The following is a 13,283-nucleotide window of genomic DNA, read 5'->3' on the forward strand; positions in this document are numbered from 1 at the left end:
GCCTACTCCTGCTCCTATTTCTTATGTTTTTAACTTCTTGGGAGTTGTGGGAGCATTGGGTCCAGATTTCACATGTTCGCTTTGCAGGAGACGAGTACCAGTCGGGCAAGGAATGCGCCAAGATCAGGGTCTGACAAAGATAGGTACAAAGAAAGAAAGGTAGGAAGGAAGAAAGACGTGCGTTTATATAGTGTCTTTCATAACCTGAGGGAGTCCCAAATTGCTTTACAGGCATTAACTACTTTTGCAATGTAATAATGTAATAACGCAGGAAATACCACCGCCAATTTCTGCACAGAATGCTCCCATGAGCAGAAATGTAATAATGACCAGATAATCTGTTTTAATGTTATTAATTGAGGGATAAGTATTCAATAGGTCGCCGAGAAGAAGTCCCCGGCGCCTTTTCGAAATAGTGCCGGTGATTATTTTACATCCACCTGAGAGGGCAGACACGCCTCATTTTAACGTTTCATGTGACAATTGGCACCTCCAAAAGTGCAGCACTCCCTCAGATATGCTACATAATGAGACAAGACATTGTCTAACAGCAGCACAGCACTACCTAACTTGCATATGCATATCTAGAGAAGTGAGAAGACAGAAAGTCATGGATAATATGTGTATGAAAATTTAATCTCGCCAGATTAAACATAGTCGAAGTTATTGTATCCGTAAGTTGTTCAGATAGTGTGATTTCTGTAATTACAGGATTGTCTTTTGTCCACATAATAGAATTGTTTCTGCTTTCCTCGAATACATTTAGACCAAGGGCGTAGTGCAGGTGTTTGCATGAAAAGTTTTATTGACTAGCAAGGACAAGGTATTTCGTGTGAGCACAAAATGTATTCATATTTTGTCAACAATATATGTTCTAAATGTAATTCGACGTTGAAGTTATTTACTTCACTGAGGTAAATGTTAAAGTAATCACAACACTGTTTATGATTTTGTTTATGCTCGGTACATTCTGAAATTATTTTATTGCTAGCCAGAAATTTGAGACTTTCATAATTTGTGTGAAGACTCGCATTAATATGACCTCAGTGTAGTTATAGGCAAAGACTCTTTGTGTCGCTGTCTACCAATAAGGGAAATAAATTTCGCTAGAGATCCACCACCCTTCCCCCCAACACCGGAGGACGAAAGCAGGCAGATTAGTGACGTTTGAATGAATGCACCGAGTTATCTCCTGAGAAGGTCTCGTCGCTTTTCATCCAAACTCCTGTATTATATGACTTACTTGGGATGGAATAATTGATATTAACGGACAGAAGAACTAATGTGAGTCTAAAAACACATCCATGAAAAGGAAATGACACATACAGGCGTGTTCTTTTTGTTGAGAAAGAAAGCAATACCGTCCATTTTGCTGCTTTGTGCATGGAATTTGGTTTCCGGGCAGATTCGTTACTTTATTCCAGAAGAAGTGGAACACGGTGCCGTGGTAGGCAAAATCGCAAACGATTTGGGATTGAAATCAGAGGAACTATCAAGTCGCAGATTCAGGATCGCTTCCCAAGCTCCATTGCAATATTTCGATATAAATCTCCAGAATGGAATCTTGTTTGTGAATACAAGAATAGACAGGGAGGTGCTCTGTGGACAGATCCTTACCTGTTTATTGCCTTTGAAACTCGAAATTGTTAGTCCCGTGGACGAGTTTGATGCCGAAGTCGAGATTGTGGATATAAACGATAATTCTCCGAGTTTCTCGAACAGAGAAATCCGTTTGGAAATTGCGGAGTCGGTGACACCTGGAACCCGGTTTATTTTAGAGGCCGCACAGGATCCTGATGTAGGAACCAATACTGTTCAAATTTACCAACTCACTCCAAATGAATACTTCGATTTAGATGTACAATGGAATGTACCTAAATTGGTGCTAAAAAAGTCTCTCGACCGCGAAAAACAATTGACGCACCGTTTCTTGCTCACTGCTGTTGACGGCGGAGAACCCGAGAGGACAGGTACTGCTCTGGTAATTATCATTGTCTTCGACACAAATGACAATGCACCGGTTTTCCAACAGTCCTTGTACAACGTTAGTTTAATGGAAGATGCTCCACCGGGCACTTTGGTGATTAAACTTAATGCTACTGATGGGGATGAGGGCTCTAATAGTGTCATCGTTTATTCTTTAAGTAGCTACAGTGAGGAAAAAATATCTCAAGTATTTAGAATTAATCCGAAATCCGGAGAGATAAGGGTAAAGGGAATATTGGATTTTGAAGATACAAGTGTTTATGAAATTCATGTGGAAGCTAAGGACAGGGGGGCACCGTCACTTTCCGCACACTGCATTGTTCGGGTGGATATCAAGGATGTTAATGATAATGCTCCAGGCATGATCTTGAAATCAGTTTCCAGTACAGTCAGTGAGGACGCTCCTATTGGGACATTGATAGCTTTGGTCAGCGTTACAGATCGGGATTCGAATGAAAATGGGCGTACAGATTGTCAGATCTCCCCAGGCGTCCCTTTTGATCTGAAAACCACTTCTCGAAATTCATATAGGCTGATCATACGCGATATGCTGGATCGGGAAGGTGCCGCTGACTACGCGGTGGCTGTGACATGCAAAGACCAGGGAAGCCCTCCACTATCCACGAACAAAACAATGATTGTGCATATTTCAGATATCAATGACAACGCCCCCAGCTTTATGCAGTCTTCACACACAGTCTACGTGACCGAGAATAATTCACCCGGTAATTCTATTGGATCAGTGAAAGCGCTCGACCCAGACACTGAGCAAAATTCCAAGATTTCCTATGGAATTCTGGAAAGCAATGTTCAGGGAGATCCAGTTTCCTCATATGCTTCTATCAACTCAGAAAACGGCATCATCTACTCACAGCGGTCATTTGATTACGAGCAGCTTAAAAGTTTTAAGTTCCGAGTTCAAGCTCAAGATGTGGGATTTCCACAGCTTTCCGGTAACTGTGCTGTAAATGTGATTATTCTCGACCAGAATGATAACCCTCCTGCAATCACGTCGCCGAGGCCAGTGGACTACAACAAGACAACTGTGCCTCGATCTGCAGATCCAGGAATTCTGATCATGAAGATAATTGCTTCTGATGCTGATTCTGGACAGAATGCACGAATTACCTATCAACTCGTGCAAGCCACTGACCCGGGTCTTTTTACAGTTTCACAAAGTTCAGGAGAAATAAGAAGTGTTCGCCGATTTAATGATGGTGACGCCACCACACAAAGATTAGTCATCCAGGTAAAGGACAATGGGCACCCGTCTCTTTCTGCCACTGCCACGATTACGCTCACTATAGCTGAACAGAGCGAACAAATTAGGTCAGAGGGTGGCGATCGACACGGAGATTTACAACAATCTTCCGATTTGGCATTTTATATAATAATTACTTTGGGAATTGTATCGTTCTTACTTCTGGTTATTATACTTGTCCTTGTTATTGTCATTTGTCCAACCGACGGAAATCTTGGTCGTACTGGGAGTTGCTTTTTTGCAAGTTGTTGCTGTGTCAGAGAGTTGGACTCCAAGTCGAGAATGCATAACTCGCACGTCAACCTTCAGATTGTGCCAGACTCACAGTTAATTACCAACGTCCTTGAGGTTCGCGGGAACGGATCCCTTTCTGATACGTACCGTTATAAAGTTCGATCAGCACCAGAGGCAGCCAAAATGGAATTGAAGTATTTCTCTCCAGTCACGCCTACAGCTTCTGGAACATTTGGGAAAAATATCAGAACATGTGCGCCAGAACAGAGTTCAAACATAAGGAACAACTGGCCATATATATCTAACGAAGTGAGTATTATACAATTCAGTAAAGAAAACAAAAAAAAAGTTGGAAATGCACAGCGAGTGGACCAGCATCTGGACGAGACAGGCAACTTAATGTCCAGCTGCAGATCCAGCTGTTTTGCACTTCCAACATATTCAATTTTTCTCCCAGATTTGATTCTACAAAACAAATCTAAATATTTTGCCTTACTAATTTGTTCGTAAAATAATTTTACTCATTTTAATGTTATACATTGGCGTTGCTTCATTTCCGAATGCGCGATTCAAATATAAAACAGTGACTCCGGTAACGTGAGTGGTAGATTATAAAATTGTGATCGTGCATGAACGACCAATGCCATTCATCATTAGGTATTGCTAAGAGTTATGATGTCATTGCGCACGTTCGCTGTATCTGTCGAGCACAAACTTTAGCAGTACTAAGCTATCTAAAACAGAATCATGCTAAATCTTCATTATTATCTATAACTACACCTAAAATTGAAGTCTCAAAATTTGTAATCGCACTTCTCCTCTGGCGAGATCGGAGTTGTTGGTGACCTTCAATATTAATCGTAGGGACCAGTTATAGTGTGATTGGGGACTGATTCGGGGGAAATAAAAGTCAGCATGGATAATCCACTACAGTCCTGCTGCGTAATCAGCAGATGCTCACTGTGGACAGCAACTGAATTTATCTCCGGAATCTTCGGCCAATCCTCTTCTCCAACTTCTTAGTTGTCCAGTGGAGAACGTTGAAGCTTTAGTCTCACTTTTCCTCTTTCTCTAATTCCCCGCAATTTCGATCAGACTATACTCTGGAATTCCCAACCCTTACTTCTGTTGTCACGATATTTGGTAAGGCTTTGCTGTGAATATTTACCATTGGAAATTTATATTTCCACATCCAGCATTGGATTTTGCTAAGAGAACTCCTATAATTTTCCATCGTTATCTTGTAGAAATTGCATATGTTCATCAACTAACCATGAGCTAGGGAGAGTCCTAATTAGCAGTGTGCGCTAAAATCAAAGCTTGTGGCACCTAATCAGGACGTCTTAATTCATCAAATTCTTACATATCAGCCGCTAAAGTTATCTTAGACATTGGGCATTGACCCACCAACTAGGCTTCTCAGTAGAAAAATATAGGAATATATTTAGAAATACATTAGACTGAACTTAATTTCAAAGTATTTTGTTTCCTGCCTTTTGAAAATATTTTTACTTCATTCATTTAAAAAAACGAACGTATTTCTTCAGATAACTATGCCTCAGATTAGTATTATTCAGGAGAGCTAATTAAGTAAGTATATAGGTATAATTTGCGTCGTGTGATGCCTATGTTGTGTAGATGTAATGGGAACTTCAACTTACCAAAAATAAATTGGAAGACTATCATCATAGGCAGTCCTGCGAAATCGAGCAGACTTGCTTCCACTCTAAATGTGTGTTCTCAAGTGGCTGTCCAATGCGGAATTACAGCCTTTGCAACAGGTGGGGTAGACAGTGGTTGAAGGAAAGGATTGGTGGGGAGTCGGGTTTGTCGCATGCTCCTTCGGTGTCTGCGCTTGGTTCCTACATGCTCTCAGTGACCAGACTCGAGGTGATCAGCGCCCTTCTGGACACTCTTCCTCCACTTTTGTCGGTCTTGGGCCAGGTATTCATTCCCAGGTGCTATTGGGGATTTTACACTTTATCAAGGAGGCTTTGAGGGTGTCCTTGAAGCGGTTCGTCTGCCCACTTGGGCTCGCTTGCCATATAGGGGTTCTCAGCAGAGCACGTGCTTAGGGCGTCTGGTGTTGGACATGTGGACAATGTGGCCCGCCCAATGGAGCTGGTAAGAGTGTGGTCAGTGCTTCAATACTAGGGATGTTTGCCTGAGCGAGAACGCTGACGTTCTCGCCCATAATGGGTGTAATAGCATAGAAAGCATGTATATGTATGTGCTAAGGTACTACTGTAATCTGAGTGATCGATGAACCTATATGGAGAAGTTAAAATTAGACTTAATAATATGTAATAAGTAGGCGCTGTTCGAGCAAGTTACAGTGAGGCAGCACCTTGGAAGTAGTTATCACAGTATGGTAAAGTTTCACATCTTTTACGCTAGAAAAGGAGAGATATGCTATACAAATTCCATTTTTGGAATGCGAATTCTGAAGGAAATAGGAGTAAAAATATTGGACTAGACTAAACATTTCGAAGGAAGGATGCAGCGAAAAATGAAACATATTTGAATACATTTACTTTTATTATATTGAGAAAAAAGTTAAGCGTAGTTAAAAAGAGTCTACATTTCTAGCAATGGCATTTACAAGACAACTATTATTTTCATTGTCGACTTCCTCCATTTCCAACAGCTGTAACTGCAACATAACGTTAAGGATGTTTTGTTTTGTTCATTCTTCCACCTTCACTAGTTCCATTTGTCTTTTACCTTGCCGCTTCCCATTTAATTCCAGGAGATGAAATAACTTTTAAGTTACTTCCTCCCGCGCGGAGGAGAAAGTTCCCAAACATTCCTTCCATTTGAGACAGTATGCCATGTGTACTTCCTTCAATCTCGGAAACTATATTTTATGACCAAGGTGATCTCTCAACTACTTTGGGAAAACTAAATACAACTTGGGCGACCACATTACTGACGCTCTCCATTCTTTTTCCAACTGTTATCCTGACCTCCATCTGAAGTAGCACTTAAAGTCCCCTCTGTCCTCTCTCATTATGTCATACGCAGAAGAGTGGAGAGTTTGGGAAAATTGGAAAGTTGAAAGAGGTTAGACAAAAACGAAGGGATGAAGGCATGACAATCCTTTTGTAATTTTGAAGCATTGGTTACCGGGAGACCGCATAGATCAGCACATGTGTTGCGATAGGTAGTTGGGACCTAGTGCATAAGATATGGCAGCAGCATTTCCGATCAGCTGAAGTTTCCAGAAGGTGGAATTTGGAAGGCAGTCAGAAAAGCATTGACATATTTAAGTCTGAAGGTCACAAAAGCACAGATGAAGATCTCAGTGGGCTGAGGTACAAGCAGAGATGGGCAATGTCCTGGAGGTGAAATTAGGACAGTCATTGTGATGGAAAGGTTATAGGTTTTGAATCTTAGCTACAAGTCAAATAGGATGCCATAGGTTGTAAGTTTTCGTGTACAGATGGATACAGTGGCCATGGACAGGCATAGAGTAGGTGACACGGCTAAATAATTTGTTGTGGAATCCAGAAACGATAGCCTTAGTACCTCGGTGTTTAGTGGAGGAATTGTGACACATCTAAGAATGGATGCTGGATAGGAAGTCTGACGGCAAGAAGGCCGGAAATATGTTGAGAAATGAAAGGTCGAAGTGCAGAACTCCCTGTTCTCAGCATACATGTTGAAGTTGATCTCATGTTTGTTGATGATGTTGTCAAAGGCAGCATGTAAATGGGGAAGAGAAAGGAGTCAAAGATAGATTGTGGGGGGATTCTGGAGGTAATGGTGTGAGGGCAGAAAAAGAAGCTGTGACTGGAAATGCTCTGACTATGATTGCATACGTAAGAATAGAAGCAATCAGAGTAGCCAAATTGAACTGGACGAGAAACATCGAAGGTGTTAAAGACTGCAGAGAGGACGTGGATGATGACGGGGGATAATGATCACAGGCACACTCAGAGACTGTCGAAGAGCCTCCTTAAAAGTTTCTTTGACCAAGCTTTTTGTCAGCTCTCGTAATACCTCTTTTTTTGGCCCCGTGACATTGTTATCTGATTGCGTTTCTGTGAAGCGCCTTCAGACGATTAACTTCATAAACAATACTATATAACTGCATTGTTGTTTATGACTATCGTTAGGGGCTTTGAGCATTTTGGTCAGGTAAATCAGATCACCCCATCCACTCCAGTAATCAACAAACTGGACTTCGCTCTGTTGAAGAATGGATGGGGTAGGGGTTTATTATTGGCTTGATGCCAGGTCAAAGAATGAATCGAGTCTCCAAAAAAATACATTAATATTCCTTTCCTGGGTTTGCTATCCATTTGGCCTAAAGCCTTATGAAATGTTTTACAGAACTAGGAATGTATACAGTTAGATTATCTTATTAGAATTAAGAGGGATGTATATTCCAACTCAACGATCCGCGAAAGGATAGAACACAGACGTGTTGTTCCTCACCTCTGGAAGGAGGAGTGGTACAGATTTATGTCATTCATCCATTTCAGTTAAGTATTTCGTCAATCATGTGTTAGCTAATGCTGTTAAGATTGGACATGAAGTGACTTTTCCTAGACATTTTGCAAATATTTTTTCTCTGTTCGTTTCATAAGCAGTATGTTATTGACATAATTATCGAGGGATCTGGTTTATTCAACTCTAAATCTTAAATAGTGTGTTAAACAGTGACATATAGCAGGTTCGCCCAGGTGCTGCATTGCAACTCGACGTGGCTCAAGGGGTGTTTGCAGAGTAACGTTGAAAGTACAAGGGCACATTTGTCAATGTATGCATCACGCCCGAGTTCTCCAGGAAATGCAAACTTTAGCTTTGACGCAGGTCTACTGTGCTATGCTGAGGAGAGAAAACTCTGATTTTGTTGTCCCTCTAAGAGCTAGATAACTCAGTCTGTAGAATATCTGATTTTAATCTGCGCGTAAAGGTTTTAAGTCCTTGTCCCACTTTCAGACAAGGCTAATGCTTCATTTGGATTTTACGCTTATGTTTGAAGCTGTTTCAATAAAACCAGTAACATATATCAACATCTGATCTTCATATGTCAGCCGTGGCTCAATGGTAGCACTCCACCTCTAAGTCAGAACATTATGCATTTAAGTCTCATTCAGAGATTTGAGCACATGATCTAGGCTGACACTTTGGTGGATCACTGAACAAGCGACGCAATAGCAGAGATTCCATCTTTCGGAGGAGAAATTAAACCGAGATATGTCTGCCTTCACATAATCGACCCCATGGCGCTATATAATGAAGAGCAGGGGAGGTCAATATTTATCCCTCAACCAACATCAATGAAACAGATTATCTGGTTTTATCTCAATTTTGTTTGTAGATCTTTGCTGTGTGTGTATGGGCTGCCGTGTTTCCTAGATTGCGACGCTGACTTCTTTCTTTCTTTATTTCTTTATTGTTTTTCTTGTTCCAGCATAGTGTTCATCTATTACATATATGCTGTGTGCAGGCAATTATTCATGACTCAAAACTATTAGTTGTGTAACGGAAGACGTTATGTTGTTCCATATGCGTTGTGCACCCCAAGTTGTGAGGCTGATTCGTGAGGAAATTGCTAGATAGTTTCAGGAGGGTGTGGGGTTGTGGGTGCAGTCCAGCATAATTGTACACAACTATTGTATATTTAAGCTTCCGAATTCACTTGCCCGCTGTGGAGCATCTATGAAGGGGCTATCCGAAATATAATCTAAGTGCTCAACTGCTGACTGATAATTACCATTTACCTAGTAATAATAAGCATGTGTTTCCCTGGCTATTCGACGTCATATCCAATGTGATTGAGAAAAAAGTTGAAAATGTTTTAGTTAAAGAAATGTTTTTTTATAAAAATGGAATTGTGCTCTCCATTCGGGGAAAATCAAATTTCCTGAAGTAATTCTCAGTGTAACGGATGATTAAGTGTCTGAGCTAATTTGTGATAGATAGGTGTGCACAGGAAATGCTTCAGGGACACCATTAAAGCCTCGTTGATAAAGTGGAACATCCCCTCCAGCATCTGGGAACCCATGGCCCAAGACCGCCCATAGTGGAGGAAGAGCATCCGGGAAGGCGCTGAGCATCTCGAGTCGCATCGCCGAGAGCATGCAGAAATCAAGCGCAAACAGCGGAAGGAGCATGCGGCAAACTGGGCTCCCTACCCATTCTTTCCTTCAACCACTGTCGGCCTCAACTGTTGCAGAGACTGTAATTCCCTTGGACTGTACAGCCACCTGAGAACTCACTTTTAGAGTGGAAGCAAGTCTTCCTCGATTTCGAGGGACAGCCTATGATGATGAAGACAATGATAGATATATTTTTCAAAATGTGTTAGTGGATCAAATTGGTAATGACTGCGAGTTATCATTAATTGCTTAAATCCAATTGCTAACTTACTATACTGACTTCTAATGAGATAACGGTTGCCAGATGATTCTGGTTACTGACAAAAGATTATCTGATATTTCTAAGAGAAAACAACATACAAAATAGTGACTAACATCTATTAGCCTGCAACATGCGTGTTTTTCACTGCACAATTAAAACTTCCATGAACTTTCGATAATATATGTTTTGGATCCCCTGAAACTTTTAACAGTATTTAAATCAATTATAACAGATGGATCATTACACGTTTAATGTAATAGGCAATTTTTTAAACTGAGATTCAGTATGTCTTTAAGAAGTGCTATGTGTAGTTATTGGGGAAGACACTTTGTGTCGCTGTCTACCAATGAGGAGTTGAAAAATGAAGAGAGATCCATCAGCACTCGCACAGCACCATACACACGGTGAAGAAGGAAGGGGGAGGAAAGCATTCACCCAGATTGCGGTTGTATCTCAGCCATCTTTGTTCCTTTTCCGCCGAGTCATTCTACCTCAGGGGGACATGATATTTATTAATCATTTTCCTTTGGTGGCTCTGAGCGAAATCTACTTTTTATTTACACAGCAGTGCGAATCAAACGACGACTTCACACAGATAATGCAAACGCTGTCTGTCATTACCCTGCTTTATGCCTGGGATTTTGTTTCTAGCCAGATTCGCTATTCGATTCCAGAAGAACAAGAAAACGGCGCTTTTGTTGGGAATATTGCTCGCGATGTTGGATTAGGTGTAAGGGAACTGTCCAGGCGCAGGTTCCGGATCATGTCAGCTGCCAAGAAGAGGTATTTTGAAGTAAATTTAGAGGATGGTGTTTTGCTTGTTAATGACAAAATTGACAGAGAGAAGCTCTGTGCTCAAAGTCTTACGTGTTTACAGAATCTTGAGATTGTTGTAGAAAATCCATTGAAACTCTACCGCGCAGAGGTTGAAATACAGGATATCAACGATAATTCTCCCAGTTTTTCGCAAGATGAGCTACGTTTAAAAATTCTTGAGTCAACTCCCCCGGGGACTCGCTTTCCACTCCAGAGCGCGCATGACCCCGACGTGGGTACAAATTCTGTTTACACTTACATCCTCAGTCGGAATGACCATTTCACATTGGACGTTCAGAACAGCAGTGAGGGAACGAAAAGTGTGTATTTGCTGCTGGAGAAATATTTGGACCGAGAAACACATGCGGCTCATAACTTGCTTCTCACTGCCATAGATGGCGCGATTCCAGAGAGATCTGGCAGTGCCCAAATTATCATCACTGTACTTGATGTCAATGACAACGTGCCTGTATTTGATCAGTCGGTGTATTGGGTGAAGGTGGTTGAAAATGTAGCCGACAATGCTTTAGTTATCAATCTCAATGCTACTGATTTGGATGAAGGTACTAATGCGGATATAATCTACTCATTCAGCAGCTACACTCCAGACAGAATACGTGAACTGTTTAGTGTACAACAGTATACAGGAGAGATCAGGGTTAAAGGGGTGTTGGATTACGAAGAAGCCAACGTCTACGAGATTAACATAGAAGCTAGGGACCGCGGTCCTACTTCTGTACCTGTATATTGCAAAGTTGTCGTGAAGATTGTGGACATGAATGACGTCGAACCTGAGTTGACCTTGATGTCATTATCGAGTCCAGTAACTGAAAATGCTACGTCCGGGACTATGGTAGCTCTAATTAGTGTAACGGATCCCGAATCTGGAGTAAACGGTAAGACTAGCTGCAATATACCTAATAACCTCCCATTCCAATTGAAATCGTCTTTCAAGAACTCTTATATGTTGGTCTCTAATGGTTTATTGGACAGGGAAACTCTTTCTCAATACACAGTTAACGTCACTTGTTCGGACGCTGGATCCCCTCGTCTCTTTGCCAACAAAGTCATCCTAGTGGAGATCTCAGACATTAATGACAATGCACCACGCTTCACGAAGTCATCATACACAGCCTACGTAATGGAAAACAATACACCTGGTGCGTCCATCTGCTCAGTGACTGCTTTTGATTCTGATCTCGGTCAAAACTCTCACATTTCTTATTCCATTAGCGAGAGTCAGATTCAAGGCATGCCTGCCATGTCTTTTGTGTCTATTAATTCGTACAATGGTAAAATATTTTCACAGCGCTCTTTTGACTATGAGCACTCTAAAAACATTCAAATCCATGTTCAAGCTCGGGATGCTGGAATCCCATCTCTCAGCAGTAATGTTGTTGTGAATGTAGTGATTCTCGACCAGAATGACAATTCTCCTGTAATTCTATCTGCCCTTACAAATAATCAATCTCAGGTAATGGTTCCACGATCGGCGCATCCAAGCTACCTGGTGACGAAGATGACTGCAGTTGATGCTGATTCTGGGCAAAATTCCAGACTGTTTTACGAACTGATCCAAGCTACTGATCGGAGTCTTTTCACTGTGACACACAATTCAGGAGAAGTCCGAACAATGCGCCTCTTTGAAGACAGAGATTCTATTATACAAGTACTTGTCATCTTGGTGAAAGACAATGGACATCCCTCCCTGTCTACTACAGTCACAGTCACGTTTTCCTTAATGGATGGGGCTGCTGAAACAATTTCAGACTTTAGCAATCTGCCCCAAAATATTGAGCATTCCTCAAATGTGGCCATGTATATCATAATAGCACTAGCATCAATCTCATTCATACTTCTGTTGATAATAATTGTCCTCGTTACAAGCATTTGTCACAATAGCAAAGATAACGGTCACGATCGTTCTCTGATTACTTGTTGCATTAGACGGGATATTAAAAACAATGTATTAAAGCAGTCTAATGCAAACCTTCGCATACCCGCCAATTCTCAACTAGTGGCAAACTTTCTGGAAGTTCGTGGAACTGGATCACTCTCTGAAACATACTGCTATCAGGTTCGTCCAGCAAGTGAACTACAGAACAGGGACCGGGTATGCCTCACGCCTTTCAGTTCTGCAACGCGGAGAAGCAATAGCAAGAACGTTGACGTATATTTCTCAGCGTGCAATCAGCAGATGAAACAAAGTCGTAATATTAACAATGACGTGAGTAAAACAACTATGTAACTGAACCACTGATACACTGAAGCAGACACAATAATAGGTTGGTGGTTGTAATATGCGAGCAGTTAATTATGCGAATTGAAAATTCATCCTAATACAGGCATTGTCACTTAATGTGACTGAAGGAAAATCGTGGCCGGAGAAAGTGCCGAGTCAGATTTTTCTCAGCTCAGTTACAAAGGATGTTATTTTACATATGTTCATCTTACTTAAGCGTTTCCAATATGAATGTAACACAATCTATTGATGCGTTTATTTGGCAGCCTTCACCAATATTTTAAGGGATCACCAAACAAGAATGAATCAAGGTCGATCTGCCTTGTACAAATTTTGAATGAATGATAAATGTGTTATGAATTTTGCGGTGTG

General features: G+C 41.2%; 1 protein-coding gene across 2 annotated transcripts in view; it reads left to right on the forward strand.

Moving 5' to 3' along the window:
* The window catches only part of LOC139262840 (protocadherin gamma-A11-like), a 338,634-nt gene that overhangs the window by 10,867 nt on the left and 314,484 nt on the right, over nucleotides 1-13,283 (forward strand). Inside the window, exon 2 of one of the 2 annotated variants that reach the window (XM_070878020.1) lies at nucleotides 10,505-12,896. In XM_070878020.1, the coding sequence (XP_070734121.1) occupies nucleotides 10,505-12,896 (2,392 nt within the window). Of the gene's footprint in view, nucleotides 1-1,213; nucleotides 3,791-10,504; nucleotides 12,897-13,283 lie in introns of those variants that run through there. The other variant, XM_070878017.1, reaches the window with a different exon arrangement.

This window comes from Pristiophorus japonicus, chromosome 4 (assembly GCF_044704955.1).
Source record: "Pristiophorus japonicus isolate sPriJap1 chromosome 4, sPriJap1.hap1, whole genome shotgun sequence".
Taxonomy (NCBI): Eukaryota; Metazoa; Chordata; class Chondrichthyes; family Pristiophoridae; genus Pristiophorus; species Pristiophorus japonicus.